At 38.1% G+C, this 25707-nt stretch overlaps 1 protein-coding gene across 8 annotated transcripts in view; it reads left to right on the top strand.

The window, feature by feature from the left end:
* The window catches only part of LOC132514334 (uncharacterized), a 170655-nt gene that overhangs the window by 38485 nt on the left and 106463 nt on the right, over window positions 1-25707 (top strand). For 3 of the 8 annotated variants that reach the window (XM_060138948.1, XM_060138949.1, XM_060138954.1), the window contains exon 5: window positions 12464-12515. The exons of the other annotated variants lie outside the window; for them this stretch is intronic. In XM_060138948.1, coding sequence (XP_059994931.1) covers window positions 12464-12515 — 52 coding nt within the window. The remainder of the gene's footprint in view (window positions 1-12463; window positions 12516-25707) is intronic. 8 annotated transcript variants of the gene reach the window in all.

Raw genomic sequence — 25707 nt, 5'->3', positions numbered from 1 at the left:
TGATTCTCCATCCGCTGACCCACTCTCACTATAAAAACACACTGTACCAGGCCTCACACAATCCCTGAAACGTCCTTTTAGTAGGACACTATAGTAGTGACAAGATTGAACAGATATAAAGAATGCTGTAAAAAAGGACCTGTCTTTTTTGTTGACTCCATCCCATAAACTTCCACAGCCACACTGCATGAGAAACATGAGACATCCATTAAGATCATGCTCCCATTAGTTCCCAAAATCTAGCTAGAACTAGATTTTGCAGAAATTGAAGACACATCTTGTGGCCTGACTGCTGAAAATGAGTGTCCCGGGAGTCAGAGAGGCATTGCTGCTCAACGAAGTCAAGAATGCCCTTTGCTAATTGTTTCTCCTCCATTTCTGAGGGAATTTAAATTCATGATCGGCACCATATATTATACTTCAATACTATTCACCATCCATCTTGTACGAATTTGCAGGAAAGAATGTTGCCCAAGTCATTATATCCCGCCATGATTCACAGTCGTATGACCTTAGGTGGCAGCTCAGCAGGAGCTTACCGGTGCCTTAAATCATCCCTGTTGTGGACATACAAGAGCGTGACCTCCGACTTCCCAAGCTGTCTCTTCATGAAATGAAAATGGAACTGAGAGTTTAGGGGAAAGTTTTGAAAGTGTCTGGCTCTTGTAGTCATCTAATGAGGTCCTCATTTCTAGCTGCTAAGCATGCCCTTTAATTGGTGGTCACTCGAAAATCAATGATAATATAACTGTCCAACTCTTTGGAGCTATTTTTCTCTCTGCTTTCTATCCTGCAAGTGCACGATAAAAGAAAGCACCCATTCAGCCATTATCTTATGTCACTATTCAGAGATGAGTCTTCCTTTATGTGCTCTTTCAGGAAAGACCTGGGTTGTATTTTTCACTTGCCTTTCAGGCAGAGAGTAGAGTCCTTGGCACAGATTAAGTCCTCAAAAATGTTAGATGCGTGGATGGGTGGGCAGTGGATTGCAGCACATGAGCAACTACAGTAACATTGTGATTTTTTTACTGTACATGACAAGGAAATGACCTCAGTTGGGGAAATAAATGCCTAGCACATATGCCACCACTTTCTTCCCCTTCCATCTTCATTACAGTCCTTACTAATCTATTATGACATTTTTTCCCATTGGGTCTAGACATGACCTCAGGATGCTTGTAGAATATAAACAGTCCTGTGCAATGTAAACCTTGTATAATGTAAACAGTGCTTTACTGTTTGATTTGAGTTGGGACACGAGAAGAATCCTATTTTCCGTCCATAACATAGACGTTGGGAATAATAGCTAATGCTTATGTAAACATATAGATTCATAGGATAGAAAAAATACTTTTTAAGAAATGACCTAGTACAGACTCAGGGGGAAAATATATGTTAACTTGATTATAGAAATTTGGTTCAGCCACTCAGCTTCAACCTTCAAAAATCATGTCACTTTTTATTTTAAACCAACATATGAATCCAAGGTATAGCAAAATAAACCATAAACCTTGCAGAACAGGGCCCTTCTAGATACGATCTCGTTAGGACCTGATCCTCCATGGTTGTATCTACACAGAGGGGTAATGCCAGGTCCCCTACGGGGAAGTTGAATTGGAGGAAGAGATAGACATAGAGGTACTATGGATAATTCTAGACTGACATGGTCATCAAGAAGTCCTATGAAAAATAATTTCTGGTGAGTATAGAGTAAATCAGCAATGAGAAATGGAGAGGATTGGAATTAAGTAGACTCATCACTAGTCCATGGTTATTACCAGTGTACCAGTTTAGCAATGAATTACTCAAGGTAGTTGATGCTAGGTAGTCTAACAAACACTCCTGAAAGCCAAGTGTCTTAACTTAATAAATGTTTATTTCTCTTGTCAGAGACCAGTGTGAATTAGGTGGTTCATTCTTAGCAGATTGCTTTCAAGTAGTGAATCAGGAACCCATGCCCCCTCCACCTTGAGGTGTTGTCTGAAATGCATGACTACCTAAACGACAGCAGAAGGGAACATGGGCAATCATGCATAATATCTCCTGGCTGGGCCTGAAAGTGGTAGACCCATACCCTTTCAACAAGAATGCAAAAACTTGACCTCTGCCTGGCTCCAAGGGAGGTTAGAGAAGGTCATTGTTCTGTGTGTCCAGGAAGAGGAGAATGAAATGCATCTCACTGTGTCATCCATAGCTGAAGGCAGGTAATCTGTGAGAGAGAGCCATGTTTGCAGATGGTGATACATGAAGATTGAGGAAGATTGATTTCTCAGTCATTGAGGAGTACTGTTCCATCTAACTGAGTTCGGAATGGTAATAAAGTCATCCACTGAAAACTTACCAATCTAGTTTGTGTGCAAGATATTATGAATTATAGTCTTACCGTTAATTTAGCAGACCCACAAATATTTATTTACATCTACCAAGCACCGTGCTGGCAACTGCAGCTTACCAGTACTTCTTTCCTGGGCCCTGGATAATTTCCAGTAGCTGGTGTCAGGATCTAAGCTATCCACTTGTTGTGGACAGTCGTCCCCTTGCAGCCCTCTCACAGGAGCCTTTAACCATTCGTGGCCAAAAACAAAGGAAATGGGCAAGAGTTACTGCTCTGCTTATCAGAAAGTGTCTCCTAAAGTCTTGTCTCCTAAATCATTTTTCTGGCCCCTTTATAGTAATTCTTTCTTTATTCACATTTCTTGGCCTACTGAACGCTATAATCAAATCCTCCCTCAATTTTCTTTTTTCTGAAGTATATAAAACTACATTTTCTTCAGCCTTTTTTTAAAAAAATGATAATTATCTTGTTTATTTGTATTTGGAAAATCTAATGAGATCACATATTTAAAAATCACATACTATCAAAAGATAAATAGTAGTAGTAATTCCTTCTGGAATATTTTTGCCCCTCATCCAACCAACGTTAGGTCCCTTACCCCTTTTCTTAGCAACTTTTATTAATTTCTTATGTGTCTATCCGAAGTTTTTTGTGGCAAAGGTACATGTGTATGTTTCAGAGGTTGCTGTTGTCATGAATTCACAGAAGCCAGAGCCTGGAAAGCATTAAGTGGTCCTGAGCACCCCATTTCCAATGAGAGAGCGTAGCAGTGCTCAGACGGCTGGGTGTCCTATAATTCAACTCAATTCTGGCACTATCTACCTGTAGATAGCATCAGATCTCACATGTTAAGGGCTCAGTCCAGCAGGAATGCACACACACACACTTCAGGGGCCAGTCACCAAGTATATGTTGTCACCTGTGCTTCTGACCCTTGTGCCACAGATCAGAGGTTCCAACGAACCCCTTCTTAGCTTTAATTAATTTGCTCAAGTGACTCATAGAACTCACAGAAATATTCTATTAACTAGATTAACCGGTGTATTATAAAATGATAAAACTCAGCAACAACCAGATAGAAAACATGTATAGGATGAGGTATGGGGAGAAAGCATGGAAGCCCACTCTCCCCAAATCTCCATGTGCTCACCAACTGGGAAGCTCCCTGAACCGTGTCGTTGGGGGTTTATGGAGGCTTCAGTACACAGGTGTGACTGAATAACTCATTGGCCATGGGCGATTGAGCTCAATCTTGGGTGGCTCTTCCCTGCCCTGAGGGCAAGGGGGTGGGACTGAAAGTTCCAACCTCTAATCACAAGGTTGGCTCCACAGGCTGCCTGCTCCCATCCTTAGGTGCTTTTGGAAGATCACCTTGTTAACATAACAAAAGACACCATTATCATCTCGTCACATAGGAAATCCCAAGGGTTTTAGAAACTCTGTGGCAGAAACTGGGACAGAGACCAAAAATATAATTCTTATTACTCCTAAATCACAGTTATCTAGGTAAATGTTTGTATCACCCCAAACAGGCAGTAGTCACCAGGGAAAATAAGTTAATTGCCAGTCTTTTCTATTAATTTTTAAAAATCAGGTTTAAGAAGAGAATTTTTTTAATGGCCAGTGAAAATGTCTCTTACTTTAGCTCTTGCCTTTTTCTACTTATTATTTATTTTTTCAATTTTTAGTTTAGTTTTGAAAAGTGTCTTTAAGTTATTTTAAGGTTAGAACCGAACCTTCCAGGGTTAAAAAAATATTGCGTCTCTTGAAAGAGATTATTTTAGACTTAGTGAAATGGATTTGATGCTAGAGAACATGTGACATCATACATTTGACCTTTTTGAAATGGTTTACATTATATCAGCTACATTTTAAGTCCAGCAACTGTAACCAAAAAAAAGAAAGAAAAAACCCTACTAATTAAGGCAACTTTGCAGATTGATGGCATTAGATTATCAATTAAGATCTCAGTTTTAAACCAGATTTTTCCTCTAAATAGTGATCCAAAGAACACTAGTTTTACGGTCATTCTAATTAGTCAGACAGCCTTCTGATTGTTTAGTGCCTTCACTTGAAGTTTGTTAAATATTTTGACGATCACCTATGCTCCCATGGGACATTAGTGAATGTGAAGTCAACAAAAAAGAAAAAAAAAGTAAGAAAAAGGATTTTGTAGTAAAATAAACTTGAGAAATCCTGGGTTCAGTAAATTTAAACATGTTTGGTGACTGGAGGACTTTTGAGATGTGGAATGAGCTATAATGTGCTCTGTGAATTTCACTCTTAAGTAGAGTTTTGTCTGAAGTGTTTTTAAACTTTATTTGGCTCTACAACCCTTTGTCAGTGGAACATTTTAAAGGACTCTTTGTTTCTAGCAACTTTGGAAAATGTTGTTCTGGTCTCAGTTAAGCCCTTGAAATCTTAGCATTTGGAAGGAGATCCACACACAAGCTCAACCAATTTCTGGTACAGAAATCTACCATGTATCCATGCTATAGGCTCACTCAGCTGTGGATGAGTATTTTGATAACAAAATGCTCACTACCCATAAATCAACTGGTTCTATAGTTGGAATGCTGGTCTGTTAGGAGGTTTTAACTTGTTAAGTGCCTTTTACTATTAGAAAATTTTAAGTTTTAAAATTTTGTCTATTGGACCTAGATCTGATCTCTGGATTAAGATAAGTCCTACTCAAGTAAAAGAATCTTTATTTTTCAAGGATGATTTGTACATGAAAAAAAAAAATCCATATACTTAAAATCATCTGTAAATAGTGACTGAAGAGTAATTGAAAATACATTTGAAAATAATTTTCATTTGAAATTTATGTCAAAATATGTTATTATATAAACGAATCCAGTATATTTTCTCTTATAGCCAGTAAAATTTAGGTTAAATTTTAATTAAGCACAAGTGCTACAAGTAAAAAAAAGAATTACATTCTGTTTCGAGTGATTATTTCAGCAAAACTGGTTTATGGGACAGTAAACTGTCCTTCACTGCATGTTCAATGTTAGCAGCTCAAACAGGCTAATTCTGGTAAAAATTCAACAGTTTTCCAAGGCCTTCTCTTAATTATTTGATACTCAATTGTTTTTTCTTTTACTTCTATTGTATCTCTTTTTTAAATTGTTAACTACACATCCTCATTTATCAATGGCTTTGTATGTTTAACCCAGCAGATCTCTGGTATTATTTACAATGGCTTCAGGATATTATATCTTTAAAATTCAGAATTTCACTTTAAAGTTGATTTGAATTTTATTTCTATTATACGGTATTATGTTTATGTTATGAATCCATCAGTAGGTAATTTTCTGAAACAGGATGAGCAGTTTGCTGACTTAGAAGGGCTGGAATCTATAGACACCTTAAAATTAGGATGTAGATAACGAATAGTTGGATGACAAGAAACCCTGTTATATGAAAACAGGAATGATAATGAGTGTTCCAAATCTTATCTTTTCTGTTCTTACTTTTCTCCAAAGGTTAGTTCTAGAGTCCTTAATTCTCCATTCAGTATTAAATGATTGACTATTTGCAGCCATCCCACCATTCTCCCCACTTCTGGGTCTGAGTTTGATAAACCTTTTGGTTTCATCCTTTATTTGTGAAGTAGTGTTCCTAGTCAAGCCAGAAGGCTGTTCCATTAAAGGTTTAGCATTTTAGTGATTTTAGTAGTAAGGGTAAGGATAAGTGGTCTTCAGCCCGTCACAGTCTTCCACCCAACCTTTCTTCATATGAATTTCCTGCAGTAGAAAAATTAGACAACCAGGCTGAATGATTGAGTCCCTGACTATGACTAGCAATGAACTACTCAGCCCTGGCTTCCTGGGCATGCCATCCTTCAAAAACAGCCTGCCAGATGGACTCTCAATCCCCTAGCTTGGCATTCAAGATACTCATACTCTAATCCACCAAAATCCACTTCCAGTAGTTCTCCCCACTTCTTTCATACAGCAAATATCCATTCACCCAACTGCATTCACTTATCTGGAGTGCAAGTTCTTTTCCTTATATTCCAATATATCCCTATTTCATCTGCCTAGGAAGTCTTTCAACTTCTTCACAATCTTAAATCCTACATGGTCTTTACTTTCCTACCTTTACAACTTGACCTTAAAAAAATTTTTGCTTTCCAAGATCTATAAGTCAATCAGTCAATAAACCATTAATAAGTTCATAGGCTGCTTCAATACAGTTCTCCTCAATACAAATATAGTTGTCAATCCTTAATAATAACAGCTTATATTTGATCACATAGAAATGTATTTTAACTCACATATTTGTTATCTAAAATGATAGTGTAGCACTCTTCATTTTGTTGGTTATTTTCACATATTTTAATGTCAGTATCACCTCTTTGAAGACTTAAAGTATATGTTGTCCGTTTTTTCAGTATTTTAGTGTCCTGCCCTGTTTTACACTTAGTGGGTGTTCAATAAATGACTTCGACACTTCACAGAATGGAGAAAATTTTCCCAAATCCTACAAGCGTTGACCCCCTCTGACTTTGCACATCACTTGTTAATGGCAGCTGGGTAGTTGTGTTTGATAGAAATTCAAGAAAAAATTTCTACATGTTTCAAGACCAAAGCCACAGTCATATGAGGACCTTAGTCAGCATCATGAATATATTTTTAAACATATACAATGGAGAATTGCACTTTTATGATTTTGTGATGAATCACATGTAAAACAGTCATTCACATTTTATTTATTTATTATTATTATTTTTAAATATCTTTATTGGAGTATAATTGCTTTACAATGGTGTGTTAGTTTCTGCTTTATAACAAAGTGAATCAGCTCTACATATACATATATCCCCACATCTCCTCCCTCTTGCATCTCCCTCCCACCCTCCCTGTCCCACCCCTCTAGGTGGTCAAAAGCACTGAGCTGATCTCCCTGTGCTTTGTGGCTACTTCCCACTAGCTGTCTATTTTACATTTGGTAGTGTATATATGTCCATGCCACTCTCTCTTTGTCCCAGCTTACCCTTCCCCCTTCCTATGTCCTCAAGTCCATTCTCTATGTCTGCGTATTGATTCCTGTCCTGCCCCTAGGTTCTTCAGAACGATTTTTTCTTTCTTTCTTTCTTTCTTTTTTTTTAGATTCCATATATATGTGTTAGCATATGGGATTTGTTTTTCTCTGTCTGACTTACTTCACTTTGTATGACAGACTCTAGGTCAATCCACCTCACTATGAATAACTCAATTTCGTTTCTCTTTACAGCTGAGTAATATTCCATTGTATATATGTGCCACATCTTCATTATCCATTCATCTGTCGCTGGACACTTAGGCTGCTTCCATATCCTGGCTATTGTAAACAGAGCTTCAAAGAACATTCTGGTACATGTCTCTTTTTGAATGATGATTTTCTCAGGGTATATGCCCAGCAGTGGGATTGCTGGGTCGTATGGTAGTTCTATGTTTAGTTTTTTAAGGACCCGACATACGGTTCTCCATAGTGACTGTATCAATTTATATTCCCACCAACAGTACAAGAGTGTTCCCTTTTCTCCACACCCTCTCCAGCATTTATTGTTTGTAGATTTTTTTGATCATGGCCATTCTGACCGGTGTGAGGTGATACCTCATTGCACTTTCGATTTGCATTTCTCTAATGATTAGTGATGTTGAACATCCTTTCATGGGTTTGTTGTCAATCTGTATATTTTCTTTGGAGAAATGTCTGTTTAGGGCTTCTGCCCATTTTGGGATTGGCTTGTTTGTGTTTTTGATGTTGAGCTGCATGAGCTGCTTGTGTATTTTGAGATTAATCCTTTGTCAGTTTCTTCATTTGCAAATATTTTCTCCCATTCTCAGGATTGTCTTTTCATCTTGTTTATGGTTTGCTTTGCTGTGCAAAAGCTTTTAAGTTTCATTAGGTCCCATTTGTTTATTTTTGTTTTTATTTCCATTTCTCTAGGAGGTGGGTCAGAAAGGATCTTGCTGTGATTTATGTCATAGAGTGTTCTGCCTATGTTTTCCTCTAGGAGTTTTATAGCGTCTGGTCTTACATTTAGGTCTTTAATCCATTTTGAGTTTATTTTTGTGTATGGTGTTAGGGAGTGTTCTAATTTCATTCTTTTACATGTAGCTGTCCAGTTTTCCCAGCACCATTATTGAAGAGGCTGTCTTTTCTCCATTGTCTATTCTTGCCTCCTTTATGAAAAATAAGGTGACCATATGTGCGTGGGTTTCTCTCTGGGCTTTCTATCCTGTTCCATTGATGTGTATTTCTGTCTTTGTGCCAGTACCATACTGCCTTGGTTACTGTACCTTTGTAATATAGTCTGAGGCCTGGGAGCGTAATTCCTCTAGCTCTGTTTTTCTTTCTCAAGATTGCTTTTGGTATTCAGGGTCCTTTGTGTTTCCATACAAATTGTGAAATTTTTTGTTCTAATTCTGTGAAAAATGCTGTTGGTAGTTGGATAGGTATTGCATTGAATCTGTAGATTGCTGTGGGTAGTACTGTCATTTTCACAATGTTGATTCTTCCAATCCAAGAACGTGGTATATCTCTCCATCTGTTTGTATCATGTTTAATTTCTTTCCTCAGTGTCTTACCGTTTTCTGCATAAAGGTCTTTTGTCTCCTTAGGTAGGTTTATTCCTAGGTATTTTATTCTTTTTGTTGCAGTGGTAAATGGGAGTGTTTCCTTAATTTGTGTTTCAGATTTTTCATTATTAGTGTATAGGAATGCAAGAGATTTCTGTTCATTTATTTTGTATCCTGCTATATAACCAAATTCATTGATTAGCTCTAGTAATGTTCTGGTAGCATCTTTAGGATTCTCTATGTATAGTATCATGTCATCTGCAAACAGTGACAGCTTTACTTCTTCTTTTCCAATTCGGATTCCTTTTATTTCTTTTTCTTCTCTGATTTCTGTGGCTAGAACTTGCAAAACTATGTTGAATAATAGTGGTGAGAGTGAACAACCTTGTCTTGTTCCTCATCTTAGAGGAAATGGTTTCAGTTTTTCACCATTGAAAACGGTGTTGGCTGTGGGTTTGTCATATATGACCTTTATTATGTTGAGGCAAGTTCCCTCTATGCCTACTTTCTGGAGGGTTTTTATCGTAAATGGGTGTTGAATTTTGTGGAAAGCTTTTCCTGCATCTATTGAGATGATCATATGGTTTTTCTCCTTCTATTTGTTAATATGGTTTATCACATTGATTGATTTGCATATATTGAAGAATGCTTTCATTCCTGGGATAAACCCCACTTGATCATGGTGTAGGATCCTTTTAATGTGCTGTTGGATTCTGTTTGCTAGTATTTTTGTGTGTGTGTGAGGTATGCGGGCCTCTCACTGTTGTGGCCTCTCCCGTTGCAGAGCACAGGCTCTGGACGCGCAGGCTCAGCGGCCATGGCTCACGGGCCCAGCCACTCCGCGGCATGTGGGACCTTCCCGGACCGGGGCACGAACCCGTGTCCCCTACATCGGCAGGCGGACTCTCAACCACTGTGCCACCAGGGAAGCCCCTGTTTGCTAGTATTTTGTTGAGGATTTTTGCATCTATGTTCATCAGTGATATTGGTCTGTAGTTTTCTTTCTTTGTGACATCTTTGTCTGGTTTTGGTATCAGGGTGATGGTGGCCTCGTAGAATGAGTTTGGGAATGTTTCTCCCTCTGCTATATTTTGGAAGAGTTTGAGAAGGATAGGTGTTAGCTCTTCTCTAAATGTTTGCTAGAACTCGCCTGAGAAACCATCTGGTCCTGGGCTTTTGTTTGTTGGAAGATTTTTAATCACAGTCTCTATTTCAGTGCTTCTGATCGGTGTCTTTATATTTTCTATTTCTTCCTGGTTCAGTCTCAGAAGGTTGTGCATTTCTAAGAATTTGTGTGTTTCTTCCAGGTTGTCCATTTTATTGGCATGGCGTTGCGTGTAGTGATCTCTCATGATCCATTGTATTTCTGCAGTGTCTGTTGTTGCTTCTCCTTTTTCATTTCTAATTCTATTGATTTGAGTCTTCTTCCTTTTTTTCTTAATGAGTCTGGCTAATGGTTTATCAATTTTGTTTATCTTCTCAAAGAACCAGCTTTTAATTTTATTGATTTTTGCTCTCGTTTCCTTCATTTGTTTTTCATTTATTTCTGATCTGATTTTTATGATTTCTTTCCTTCTGCTAACTTTGGGGGTTTTTTTGTTCTTCTTTCCCTATTTGCTTTAAGTGTAAGATTAGATTGTTTATTTGAGTTGTTTCTTCCTTCTTGAGGTAGGCTTGTATTGCTATAAACTGCCCTCTTACAACTGCTTTTGCAGCATCCCATAGGTTTTGCGTCCTCGTGTTTTCATTGTCATTCGTTTCTAGGTGTTTTTTGATTTCTTCAGTGATCTCTTGGTAATTTAGTAACATATTGTTTAGCCTCCATGTTTTTGTGTTTTTTTCCTGTAATTGATATCTAGTCTTGTAGCATTATGGTCAGAATAGGTACCTGATACGATTTTAATTTTCTTACATTTACCAGGGCTTGACTTGTTGCAAGTCAATATATGATCTATCCTGGAGAATGTTCCATGAGCACTTGAGAAGAAAGTGTATTCTGTTCTTTATGGATGGAATGTTCTATAAATATCAATTAAGTCCATCTTGTTTAATGTGTCATTTAAAGCTTGTGTTTCCTTATTTATTTTCATTTTGGATGATCTGTCCTTTGGTGAAAGTGGGGTGTTAAAGTCCCCTCCTATGATTGTGTTACTGTTGATTTCCCCTTCTATGGCTGTTAGCATTTGCCTTTATGTATTGAGGTGCCCCTATTTTAGGTGCGTAAATATTTATAATTGTTATATCTTCTTCTTGGATCGATCCCTTGATCATTATGTAGTGTCCTTCTTTGTCTCTTGTAATAGTCTTTATCTTAAAGTCTATTTTGTCTGATATGAGAATTGCTATTCCAGCTTTCTTTTGATATCCATTTGCATGGAATATCTTTTTCCATCCCCTCACTTTCAGTCTGTATGTGTCCCTAGTATGTGTCTGAAGTGGTTCCTTTGTAGGCAGCATATATAGGGGTCTTGTTTTTGTGTCCATTCAGCCAGTCTATGTCCTTTGGTTGGAGCATTTAATTCATTTACATTAAGATAGTTATTGATATGTATGTTCCTATTCTCATTTTCTTAATTCTTTTGGGTTTGTTATTGGAGGTTTTTTCCTTCTCTTGTGTTTCCTATCTAGAGAATTTCCTTTAGCATTTGTAGTAAAGCTGGTTTTGTGGTGCTGAATTCTCTTAGCCTTGGCTTGTCTGTAAAGGTTTTAATTTCTCTGTCAAATCTGAATGAGATCCTTGCTGGGTAGAATTATCTTGGTTGTAGGTTTTTCCCTTTCATCACTTTGAATATGTCTTGCCGCTCCCTTCTGGCTTGCAGAGTTTCTGCGGAAAGGTCAGCTGTTAACCTTATGGGGATTCCCTTGTATGTTATTTGTTGTTTTCCCTTGCTTCTTTTAATATTTTTTCTTTGTATTTAATTGTTGATAGTTTGATTAATATGTGTCTTGGCATGTTTCTCCTTGGATATTTCCTGTATGGCACTGTCTGCGCTTCCTGGACTTGATTGCCTATTTCCTTTCCCATATAAGGGAAGTTTCCAACTGTATTCTCCTCAAATATTTTCTCAGTCCCTTTCTTTTTCTCTTCTTCTTCTGCGACCCCTATAATTCGAATGTTGGTGTGTTTAGTGTTGTCCCAGAGGTCTCTGAGACTGTCCTCAATTCTTTTTATTGTTTTTTCTTTATTCTGCTCTGCAGTAGTTATTTCTACTATTTCATCTTCCAGGTCACTTTTCTGTTCTTCTGCCTCAGTTAGTCTGCTATTGATTCCTTACAGAGAATTTTTAATTTCATTTATTGTGTTCTTCATCATTATTTGTTTGCTCCTTAGTTCTTCTAGGTCCTTGTTAAACGTTTATTGTATTTTCTCCATTCTATTTCCAAGCTTTTGGCTCATGTTTACTATGATTACTCTGAGTTCTTTTTCAGGTGGACTGCCTATTTCCTCCTCATTTGTTTGGTCTGGTGGGTTTTTTCCTTGTTCCTTCATCTGCTGTGTATTTCTCTGTATTCTCATTTTGCTTAACTTACTGTGTTTGGGGTCTCCTTTTTGCAGGCTGCAGGTTCGTAGTTCCTGCTGTTTTTGGTGTCTGCCCCCAATGGCTAAGGTAGGTTCAGTGGGTTGTGTAGGCTTCCTGGTGGATGGGAGTGGTGCCTGTGTTCTGGTGGATGAGGCTGCATCTTGTCTTTCAGGTGGGCAGGACCACATCCTGTGGTGTGTTTTGGGGTGTCTGTGACCTTATTATGATTTTAGGCAGCCTGTGTGCTAATGGGTGGAGTTATGTTCCTCTCTTGCTAGTTGTTTGGCATAGGGTTTCCAGCACTGTAGCTTGCTGGTCGTTGAGTGGAGCTGGGTGTTAGCGTTTAGATGGAGATCTCTGGGAGAGCTTTCGCCTTTTGATATTACGTGGTGCCGGGGGGGGGGGGTGTCTCTCGTGGACCTATGTCCTGAACTTGGCTCTCCTGCCTCAGAGGCACAGGCCTGACACCCTTCAGAGCACCCAGACCCTGTCAGCCACACGGCTCAGAACAAAAGGGAGAAAAAAAGAAAGAAAGAAAGTAAAAAATAAATAAAATAAAGTTATTAAAATAAAAAAATATTAAAAATTTAAAAAAATTAAAAAGTAATTTAAAAAAAGAAAGAAAGAAAGAAGAGAGCAACCAAACCAAAAAAGAAATCCACCAATGATAACAAGCCCTATAAACTATACTAAAAAGCAAAAAAACAAAAGACGTACAGACAGAACCATAGGACAAATGGTATAAGCAAAGCTATACAGACAAAATCACAGAAAGTCCACCGCCTCAATTTTGGGATGATTCATTGTCTATTCAGGTATTCCACTGCTGGGATAGATTTCCCTTTTTCTTCTTTGTTCACACAGCTCCTGGGGCTCAGCTTTGGATTTGGCCCCGCCTCTGCGTGTAGGTCACCTGAGGGCGTCTTTTCTTCACCCAGACAGTACAGGGTTAAAGGAGCAGCTGCTTCGGGGGCTCTGGCTCACTCAGGCCGGGGGGAGGGTGGGATACGGAGTGTGGGGCGAGCCTGCTGCAGCAGAGGCCAGCGTGATGTTGCACCAGCCTGAGGCGCGCCGTGCGTTCTCCTGCGGAAGTTGTCCCTGGAATTCGGGACCCTGGCAATGGCGGGCTGCAAAAGCTCCCGGGAGGGGAAGTGTGGACAGTGGCTTGTGCTTTCACACAGGACTCTTGGTGGCTGCAGCAGCAGCCTTAGCATCTTATGCCTGTCTCTGGGGTCCGCGCTGATAGCCGCGGCTCGCGCCCATCTCTGGAGCTCGTTTCGGCAGTGCTTTATTAATCCCCTCTCCTTGTGCACCCCGAAACAGTGGTGTCTTGCCTCTTAGGCAGATCCAGACATTTTCCTGGACTCTCTCCCAGCTAGCTGTGGCACACTAGCCCCCTTCAGGCTGTGTTCACGCAGCCAACCCCAGTCCTCTACCTGGGATCTCACCTCTGAAGCCCGAGCCTCAGCTCCCAGCCCCCACCTGCCCTGGCAGGTGAGCAGAGAAACCTCTGAGGCTGGTGAGTGCTGGTCAGCACCAATCTGTGCGGGATGCTGTCCGCTTTGCCTTTCGCACCCCTGTTGCTGTGCTCTCCTCCGTGTCTCCAAAGCTTCCCCCCACCCACTGCTCCCTGTCTCTACCAGTGAAGGGGCTTCATAGTGTGTGGAAACTTTTCCTCCTTCACAGCTCCCTCCCAAAGGTGCAGGTCCCATCCCTATTCTTTTGTCTCTGTGTTTTCTTTTTTCTTTTGCCCTACCCAAGTATGTGGGGAGTTTCTTGCCTTTTGGGAAGTCTGAGGTCTTCTGCCAGTGTTCAGTAGGTGTTCTGTAGTTGTTCCACATGTAGATGTATTTCTGATGTGTTTGTGGAGAGGAAGGTGATCTCCACGTCTTACTCCTCTGCCATCTTGAAGGTTCATTCATATTTTAAATACTCTTCAGAGCACAATTTTTAAACTTGTATTTCTCGAAACATAATTATTTAATAATTAAGAGGTGTCAAAATATTACAGTTGGTTTTTCTTGTCATTCTGTTTGTTTGATCCCATATTGTATCTTGGAGATTTGGGGGCAACTTATATTCTGTGGCAGTATACAGTATATATGCACAATGTTTTAAAAATCTGATGTATAAATATTGAGTTTTACTGTCACCTAGATGGCAGATATGCAAAAAATAAATTCATTAAAATAATTCTAATGTCCTGGTTTTAAGATAGGGAGCACTTTCTCAATGTTCATCGCCTCACATAGTCATAAAGTTTCCTACTTTAACAAAAGTCACTTGGTTCTCTGCGCGCCAATGAACTTGAATGTTAAATTTACAAGTTCATGCTAATGTGTTCTCTGCTAAATTTGGGAAATTTTCTTTCTGTGTATCCATTGATATTTCACTATTTATCATGGTGGTGTAAATGCTTGGGTTAGCTTGACCTAAAGGCATCCAAATTCATGGAAATGAATGTGGAAATGGGACGATATAATTAAATATCACAATTAATGGGCTTGATGCTCCTATTTCATTCTTCACACAAACATATTAAAAGTAGATTTTTTTTTATTACATAAGACTTGGTTCTATATATAGTTCAGCCAGAAGTAAAATTATTCCTAAATCACCCTGTCTCTCAACCTAATTCATCAGCTTCAGCCTGTACACATAATGACAGTCAGACCTTGATTGGCTTTTTTCTCTCCCAACTGGTGGTGTAGACAGCAAACAGGATCCCTGTCTGAGAAGAGTTTGTGTATAGACCCAGAGAAAAATTTTAACATGGCACTGTTGTTTATGTTATGATCAACCAAATTTATTGATCCAGTCATTTATTTATTTGTTCTTACAAAGTCCTGTATTCATCCATCCAGCACATTTCCTGAATACTTACCATGCACCAAATACTGAAACTACAGTAATAAGCAAAACAGACATAGCCCACGTAGTCCCGGATTTCATAATTTGGAAAGCACAGCTGGACTAGAGTTACCCTTAGGAAAAATACGTTCAAATATAATTAGATAATCACACAAATATGTGAAATGAATAATAAACATATGATGCTGTAAAAGCAACGAGACCCAGTATTTTCAGGAGGTCAAAGAAAGGCTTTTTTGTGTCAGTGCCATTTGAACTGAGATGGGAAGGACGCATTAACTAAGCAGTGGCGCTGATGGGGAAAGTAATCACTAGCTATCTGACCTCAGACAGGTTACTTAACCAGTTTATGCATCAGTTTTCTCATCTATCAAATGACAAGGTTAATAGTACCTACTTTATAGGGTCTGGTGAGGATTTGGTAAGAGTTTAGGACTATGTTCACTACATGGGCTCTAGGTAAATATTACATATTGTTGTTACATGGCATTTTTACCCATAGTTTGCTGAGTTAGAAACATAGTGAAGAAAATAAAAATAATTAAATAATACTGAATGTTGATTTCAGACTTATTCAAAGTAAGATGCAAGTGATAAATAAAACTTTCCATACAAAAAGTCACAATTCAGGTAGGGAGACAACATGGAAAATGTTGAAAGCGATGAAAATGATGATGTGAACTGCTTACAATATATGCATTATGAAATGACACCTAGGAAAACTGGAAATCAATGAAGTTGTGTTAATTGCTATTTTTTCTGGAAAGGGAAGATGGATGCTTGCAATAAACTTAAATGAAAGATTTTTAAAAATGGTGCCCTGGGAACAGAGCGGCACAAAAGCATGCCCATAATTTTGTGGCTTGGGCTGAAGCATTTCTCAGATGTCCTTGAAAGTTTCCAAAGACAGTCTTTCCTCAGGAAAGTATTTCTCCTGTGAGTAAATAATGTTCTTGCCTAGAAATGAAATGCAGTAATATATTACATTGCAAGTGAACTGTTAGCAAGACTGGCAGCAGAAGTTCAGAAACAAATGTCACATTGCAATCTAGAGTTTGAGGCTCTGTATCTGAACTTCCATAACTTCTAAAGGGATGCCCTTTGTATGAAATCAAAATAGTCCAGAGAAGAATTTTGACTTCTCTTTACTTAACTATTAGAAGGATTTATTTGGAGTTATGATTGTGTCATGCATGTTCTGCCTTAACTTGTCTGTGGTTGAGTTGCACAATTGATAAGCTAAGGTTTCTTTTCACCATAAAAAGGCTCCTTTTAAGGAGTCCTATAATAATGACATTTAAAATACTTGCTTGCTTTTGAAGAAAGCTTCATGCTTGGGCTTCCCTGGTGGTGCAGTGGTTGAGAGTCCGCCTGCCGATGCAGGGGACACAGGGTCGTGCCCCGGTCCGGGAAGGTCCCACATGCCGTGGAGCGGCTGGGCCCGTGAGCCCTGGCTGCTGAGCCTGCGCATCCAGAGCCTGTGCTCCGCAACGGGAGAGGCCACAACAGTGAGAGGCCCACGTACCGAAAAAAAAAAAAAAAGAAAGCTTCATGCTTTCCAAAGTGCTTTATAAACGCATTTCTATGAGGCAGGTGGAACATGTCCTGTCAACAGTATTTTACAGAAAAGAAAATGGAGGCTGTAAAGGAAAGCTGCTTGGTCAAGGTCATTCAGTGCATTAGGCGAGTTTTCATCACAGGAGTACTCACAGTTGAGCAGGGAATCCAGCAGGGAAAGCTTAAGGCTTTAGTCTATCTTTACACAAGTAGTTTTGCATAAATGAAAAATTTACCCAAAATGAAGTGCATTAGGTACCTAGTACTGCCTTCTTGTTCCTTAGAGTCTAGTGAGGGATATAGACTGAGCATATTCTATCCCAATGAAGATAACTTAGATTATTCTGAGGATGATCACTTGGGCTTCAGAATCTGAATTCCAGCTTGACCCCTTACATGAAGGAAGTTACTTAATCTTTCAGAGCCTGTTTCCCCATCCCTTAAATGGCAATTTGAATGCTCTCTCATATGTTTATTAACTCATTCACTCAACAAAGCACCTGCTAGATCTCAAGTACTCTGCTAAGAATGGTGAGGCTTTTCTAGGAAGCCAGAAGGCATCCTCCAGTGGATAGCGGAGGTCAAGAGAGGTTAGAGTTAACATTTGAATTTGACAGTGGGAGAAGATGAAAGGTTCACACAGCAAGGAAAAGAGAAAAAGACTATTATACAGGTTAAAGAGCTAGACCTGGAGATATTTGGAGTGACAAAATTTCTGAATTTTGATGTACCATACTTCCTGCCTCAGTTTCCACATCTTGGAAATGGGAATAATGATTAAACATGTTTCACAGTATTCATTTGGTAGAGATTAAATGAGGATTAAATAAGCATGGAAAGTGGCATAGGACAAATTTGATAAATTATTATGTATGAAAGTGTGTATAAATAAAATCAATTGCCATGACCCCTCTTCGTACCGAGTGATCACAGCACGCTTTAATTTTCTAGCTGAGTCTGGATATGGATTCGTAACTTTATTCAAACAATGTATCAGGCACCACTTAACCTTTGGATTGGCTGGAAATTTTTGCTCCTCTGCTCTAATACAATTTAATTTTAATTTTGGTTTTTAAGGTACATGGGTATAAATAAGAAGAGTGTTAAAGAAATGTATTTCAGATTTTAAATTCAAAAATGTAGAAAAACTTTCTTTTACTATTTTTCATTTTACCTTTGGGTGCACTGATCAGCTACTTTTTCTTCTGCACCCAGGCAAAAGGGATTCTGAAGAAAACACTTTAAATTTTTGATTTCATATATAAGATAGTGGGAGCCTCTGCCTGCTTGATTTACATTTGTGCTCACCTTCCCCTTTATGTGGGAGGGGGCATACGAGTAAAGGAAACTTTTATATGATTTCAAGTTATTTAATTCCTGATATTATATTTAGCCATGGTAGAGTGTTATGATTTGCCTACAACATCCATCCTTCCTTTTCTTGTACCTTACCTTGTTCAGAGAGGACTTGTGCCTGTTCTGCTTTGAATTTCTCAACCAGTTCAGCTGCTAAAATCACAGGTGAAGCTTAGTTTCTGCTGATTTAATCCACCCAATCGAGATAGAGTTTCTCATTTTATTCAGCAAATATTTACTATGCCTTCAAAAAAGATTTTTAAAAAAAATGCATGGTCTTATTTGCTAATGCTGCTGGGAATTAATTAAGTTTTAGGTTCACAGTAAAATTGAGCACAAGGTACAGAGATTTCCCACACATTCCTCTGGTGGGAATGTAATAAATTGGTACAGCCACTGTGGAAAACAGTACGGAGGTCCCTCAAAAGCTAAAAATAGAATTACCATATGATCCAGCAATCCCACTCCTGGGCATATATCCAGACAAAAACTATAATTCAAAAAGATACATGCACCCCAATGTTCGCAGCATCATAGAGGCGTTATTTACGATTGCCAAGACGTGGAAACAACCTGTGTCCATCAACAGATCAATGGATAAAGAAGATTTTATATATATATACATATATATATATAAAATATATATAATTTAAATTTATATATTTGCATACATATATATATAAATACTACTCAGCCATAAAAAAGAATGAAATTAATTTTGCCATTTGCAGCAACATGGATGGACTTGGAGGGCATTATTCTAAGAGAAACAAGTCAGACAGAGGAAGATAAATACTGTATGATATCGCTTATATGTGGAATCTAAGAAATAAAACAAACTAGTGAATATAACATAAAAGAAGCAGACTCACAGATATAGAGAACAAACTAGTAATTGCCAGTGGGGGAGGGGGGAAAGGCAATTTAAGAGTTGGAATTGGGAAGTGGGAAGTACAAACTATTTGGTGTAAAGTAGGCTCCAGGATGTATTGTACAACAGGGGGAATATAGCCAATATTTTGTAATAAATGGAAAGTAGTCTTTAAAATTGTATAAAAATATTTTCTTTTTTTAAAAAGATACTTCTTAGCTGATAGAAGCTTTAGAAGTCTACAGAGGCAGATAATTTTTAAATTGCAGCATATAACTTCTGGAGCCTGGCTGACATTCTCATAGGAAGCCGCATGAAAATTACTTTCAAAGGCATTCATCACCTTAGCTTGCAGGAGTCTGTTCCTTCAGTGTGTATTAGTCCATGGTGCATCCTTACTTTGACTTATCTGTGAGGTTCACTTCTCGCCCCCAGGAACAAAGCCTGCAGAGGGGCAACTTGTTTGGCTTGGGAGCCTGCCCAATATGAAAAGTTTGCAGGCAAAATCAGAAAGAACAGCTGCAGGAGGAGAGATGAGGGTTGCCGACAGCTAATGATTCAGAAGGCAATTTGCATGAGAGCCTTCTGCTTAACAGGAGGCAGCATGTGCTGGGCAGTGGTTTACCATCCACTGCCAAGCTGATTTCTACACCGAGTCCTCATTCCATCAAAACACGTGTCCTGAGGGAACGCCCAGCCACCAGCTTCCACTTACCTGAGTTAGCATGACCTGCCATCTAGAATTTCAGAGAGCTTTTCATTTATTAACTCACATGAATCTACTTTATCCTGAGGCTCTGGATACTAGTCCCATGCAAACTGACTTAATAACAAACATTTAAGTGCAAATCCAAGGTCATCTAGATAATATTCTTTGACAGCTTATTGCATATGAGGCACTGCACTGTGCACTTTTTATACCATATCGGACTTCATAACAGACCTCTGAAGTCGGTGGTTAAGTTTCCTGCCAAGGGATCCATACACAAGAAACGATAATCAGAAAAGACCAAAGTATTATTTATTACTAGTGAGCTAGCCGCTGTTACTTCATTTTGGAATTCTAATTGAGGCTTTCCTTCTCTCTTTCTCTTGCCCCCAAATCACAGATGACTAGGTCATGGGACAAGCTTAAGCTAACATGCCTTATTCTGTGAATCATAAGCTGAGCTACTGGGACAGAGCCATGTGACACGTTTGTCACTTTCAAATGTAATAATTCTACCCATTGCTCCATAGATGTTCTGGTTACTGACCAATAACATTAACAATTCCTCTTCCAAGAATAGGATGGAGGGGAAAGGCACTGGATCTCCTATGCCTCCCAAACATGTGAAGGCCGAAGCATGGTGGGAGGAGAAGCATATCTCTTTGTAATATGTTTTATTCCGTGTTTTATAGATGTGCATATGGAAGATTAGAAAGGCTGAGTAACTTGTCCATGTCATGTAGCCCATGCTTGTAACTTTTCTATTATACGACTTATCCTTCTCACCTATCAATTTGCCTTTTATACTGATGTCCTGAGAAACAGACCACTGTATGGTATAGAAATGAACAACCATAAATAAGCTGGAAATGCATTTCTATTTACATTAACTAAGATAGTCACTTGTTTCTTTTAAGTGAGGTCCGCCACCTTTTTAGGGACCTGAGTAAACTAATGATGTGCTTCCATTGATTAAACAAGAATTCTGCAATATTCCATAGAAGAATCATACATTTCTTTAAGCCCTGTGTATGCTTCTAGGGTTTAGATTCTAAATCAAATAGGTTTCTGTTTTTCATTTAAAAAAAAACGAACACAGGATTTCACTTGTAAATTTATTAACTTTTTTTTTTCTGTCTAGCAACAAGCAGTGACTATTGTTGGGTTGGTGGACATAGTAGAGATGGCCATTCAGAAAATCACAAATTTTAGGAACTCTAGCATTCATGTAGCTCAGAACTGTAAGAAGAGACCAGAGGAAGATCAACATGCTTTAAAGTATATTACAAATCAATATTGAAATAGAGCTTAACATATAATTCATCTGGAAAGAAGCTCAAAACATGATTGCCAGTTATTTAGTATTCTGGTCAAAGACAATGGAAGCACTATTAAAGTATGGCATTTTGACTGCCATTGGAAAGGTCAGGTTTCAAACAGCAGTGCACTAGTTGTGCTCAAAATGACTAAAGAATGATGACTAATTAAGTGAAGAGGAAATGGGAGACCTGCATTCTAATCTTGTTTTGGCCACTGATGGGAATCATGTGGACTTTCAGCCCATCACACAGTCATTTACCACCTTGGTTTTCTCACCTGTAAAATGAGGGAGTGACTATAGTTCTGTAATAATCCTTGATGATCTTTAGCGCTATGATTCTAGCAGCATCTTGATTTAATACAGTTTGAGGATTTATGTCTAAACTCTAGCAAGCAGAAAAATGTTCTTTTATTTCTAAAATGGACTTGACATTGCGTTAACAGAGCAAATGAAATCTTTTGAAGATTGTTCAAAGAATCACCAACTTAAAATTCATCTCCATTGTTGGTTTTTATTGTCTGTTTAACTCTTACTAGATCTGTAATAGTTTTATGTATTTTCCTTTGCACCTGGACTGGCAGCCTGTGTGGTTGGAGAAACACATCACCATTTATTTTAGATACTTTGTTATCAGAGCCAACTCTGTAATCTTTGCTCTGCCCGTGAATTATTTATTTAATTTGATGTGTTTTTTCCTGGATTCATAGTACATGTGTAAATGTACATAGTGCATTTCCTTTTGTCATGATGCTTCTTTCCATTTATGGGACTGTAAAATACAGCTGACTAAACCTCCCTAGTGGCCGAGTACATATCAGGTCTTTTGTGTGAAGGATGCTAGCTAATCTTCCCGTTCATAGGCTGACTACATTTTTATTCATTTGCTTTTTTTCTACTCACCCCTGACAGTAGTATCTGTGGAATAAATAAAATAATGACACCTACTACTTATTTAACTCAGATCAGAAAACTTGACCTTTTCCTTTTTTTTACATTTGCTAGCTTTGTGGCAATATGCACCCCTATTTTTCTCTGAATCTCAGTTCACCCTCTACATGGGAATAATTTTGCCTACCATACAACGTGGTGATCATAAAAGAAATTCTACCCATCTACTACCATATTGGGGAAAAATATTTGGATTGACTTTGACCAGACTTGGAGGCACATGTTTGCAGTGGCCTGTTTGAAAATACTGACTACATGGGGTACAGTGGGATACTCTGAAGGCACCTTACACAGGTAGATAATATCTCTCCCAGGGCATCAACGCTAAAAGTGAGAAGCATTTTGATTTCTCATCAAGAAAGAAATGTTCTATGATGTTAATGGTTCTTAACTTTTGGTGATTCATTGAAATCTCCTGGGGAGCTTTTGATAATCTTAAAGCCCAGCCTGTAATTTTTACCAATTAAATATGAATTTCTGGAGGTTGGACTGAGGCATTGGTATATTTTAAGGTTTGCAGAATGTAATGGTTAATTTTAAGTGTCAACTCTCAACTATATCCTGAGATACACAGATATTTTGCTAAACATTATTTCTGGGTGGGTCTGTGAGGGTGTTCCCAGATGAGATTAGCATTTGAATTGGTAGATGGAGTAAAGCAGATTTCCCTCTCCAGTGTAGGTGGGCCTCATCCAATCTCTTGAGGGCCCCAAAAGAATAAAAAGTCAGAGGAAAGGAGAATTTGCTCTCTCTGCCTGAGTGTTTGATCTGATCCCCTGCCCTCTGACTGTGGCTTACGTCAGTTCTGAAAACTACACCCCTGGATTTCCTAGTTTCCAGCTTCTATTTAATATACAATATATTTAATATGTTTAATATCAATTACATATGTTAAAGCAATTACATAGATTACATTATATTTATTATATATCTCCTATTGGTTCTGTTTCTCTGGAGTACCCTGACTAATATGGTGCTTCCAATACACTGTAAATATTGAGAACTACTATATATGTTAAAATACTATGGCTAAGGTATTACAAAAGTGGATGCCCTGACAGTGCAGTTCTGCTTCTTAAATGGGCAACTCAATGAGGATAAGTAGCAATGTAAATTATTTTTTTCATTTTAAATGGTGGCCAGTCATATATATATAAACACTTTGGGAGGCTATAAGACACTAATTAAAAGAACTTATAGGATATAAGCACTAAAACCACATCGACTCGCCACTCAGTAGAAGGAATTCTAGGCCCAAGATATAGAAACCTCCATACCTGAATCATTGGAAAAGATGTAGAAAAGACTCTAAAACGATTGAAATTTTCAGAGATCCCTTGTGACCCTTTTGGAGGTCATGATATCAGGACTCACTGTCCCCTGAGTCTTGTTTTGTAAAACAGGGACCCACAGTTACATAGTAAATTGACACCTGAGACTTGTTTTTTTTTTTCAGCTAGAAGTGGAAAGGAGAAATATCTTTCACTGAAGCAGAGAGTAGAGGTATAAGTGGGGAAGACAAGGTAAAGAAAGAGAAAAGAAAAGAATCCATTTAGAGAAGACTTGCTCTTGGGGCAAGCCCTGGACATATAGTCATTTATATATCCTATTTCAGGATACATTGCATGCTTTACTGTAAGTAAGCATTTAATGATTTGTCTTCCACATACTTTGCTTCATTAAAGAGATTCACTTCTGCTGGCATTTTGTTTCATGGGATCCCAGGCCCTTAGCATAGTCCCTTAGTAAAGTATCTGTGGAATGAATCAGTCAATATGTCCTCAAACTCAGTACCCTTCTCAAATCAGTTACCTGCTTTATACCATAACTGAGATTATATTATCATAGTGTTAGGACTCAAAGGGAAATATGATCTCGATTTTAGAAGTTGACGTCATCTGTTTTATCACCTCATCCAATGTAAGAGTTCATGCTATAAAAGTACTGGTAATCTGGCCTCTGTTTGAGCACTCCTCGTATCTTGAATGCTCTACTTGGTGAGTTAAGTCATCCAGCATACGAACAGCTATAATTTCTACAAAGTACTTCCTTATAGTTGCCTTCCTGAAGCATGTCACCCATTGGTCTTAGCTTGACCTGATGGAACTACAGAGAAAAATATTTGAGTTTCAAATACCCATGTTTGCACTTCACATCTTTGTAGTCCATTATCACACAACTGAAGTCTACTTTTCTTCAGGAAACCATCTAATGTTTTTTCCTAAAAATCCTGTGAAAGTATGTCTAGGCCCTTCCCCATCTTGTTTATTGATGTTTGTACTTGCTTTTGTTTTCTAAAATACTCCCAAAAAGGCAATGCTCAGAACTGGATCTAGTGCTTCTGACATGGTCCTTTTGAGACAGAATGAGACAACATATGCAAAAAAGGAAATCTATATTTCTATTAAGTATAATTGTCTAATTCTTATATCATAAAATCTGCATGTGTTTGTTTCAAAAATAAAAATACAGAATAGTATAAATATACAATATTTTATATAATAGAATATAGATATAGAGTAGTATGGAAAAAACCCCCTGAAGTCATTCAAAATAACCCATTACCCAAAGAAAAGTACTTTCAGATCCATTCATCTCTGCTTTTTATCTCCCTATATTGTGTGTATGTTCATTTGTGTGAACATCACACAAACATACTAATATATACACATAGTTTAACCTAAATAAAAACATAATGTTTTAAACCCGTTTTAAAATTTAATGTAAGCATTGGCCATTATTACATAGTTATAAATTTAATTCTGCATCAAAGTTTGCAGACTCTTGGCTGACTAGTTAAATTCAGCCCATAGACATTTTATTTCCCACCCCCCAGTCCCACCCCCGGGCCTGCACAACATCTGAAAAGCCTAGGCATGTTGCAGCTTCTCCTGAAAAGTGGACAGTCTGGTGATACTTGGTGTGCAGCCTTACCTGGATGTGGGGGAAGTTGAAGCGCAGGTACATCTGATGCCCTGGGAGGTGTTCTCCAACGAGAGCTTCATCGTCAGCGTTTCCTGTTTGATGCAAACAGCCTGCAAGAACAGCCCCTGCTGGGTGAATTTGTGTTCCCGGAACATGATCATTTTAATAGCTGTAGCTCTAGGCAGTGGTTGTACCACCATTCATTTCATAAATCCCCTTTCGGTAGACCTTAATGTTGGTTCCTTGTTTCTCCTATTATAAATAGTGTTGCAGCGTATATCTTTTTCACCCAGTTGCTTGATAGTCTTATGATGAGCTCCCAGACTAGATGTGGAATTGTGTGGCCAAAGTAGACTTTGAGGTCTCAGAACTTGTTTTAGTCTTTTAAACATCATGAGAACCACAAAAACAGCCTTTATTTTTCACTTGCAGTCTGTTAAGCAAACACGTGACCACTCTATATGTAAAAACAATTTTAAAAAATAGTTGTTCAAAAATACATAGTAATTAAATTAATATGGTAGAAAAATTATAAAATACAGAAAAATGTAAAGGAAAAATATAAATACACTTGCAGAACTCTGAGATAAATATTATCTTTTGCATTTTCCCACTTGTATGTGCATATATATTTATATAAACATATATATTTACATATTTTATACATACATTATTTAATAAGGATAAGATATACTGTTTATATAATTTTTATTTCCAGTAC

This window comes from Lagenorhynchus albirostris, unplaced genomic scaffold (genome assembly GCF_949774975.1).
Source record: "Lagenorhynchus albirostris unplaced genomic scaffold, mLagAlb1.1 scaffold_236, whole genome shotgun sequence".
In the NCBI taxonomy this organism is placed as follows: domain Eukaryota; kingdom Metazoa; phylum Chordata; class Mammalia; order Artiodactyla; family Delphinidae; genus Lagenorhynchus; species Lagenorhynchus albirostris.
The sequence above is the reverse complement of the archived record's forward strand: the minus strand, read 5'-3'. Positions and strand labels throughout refer to the sequence as shown.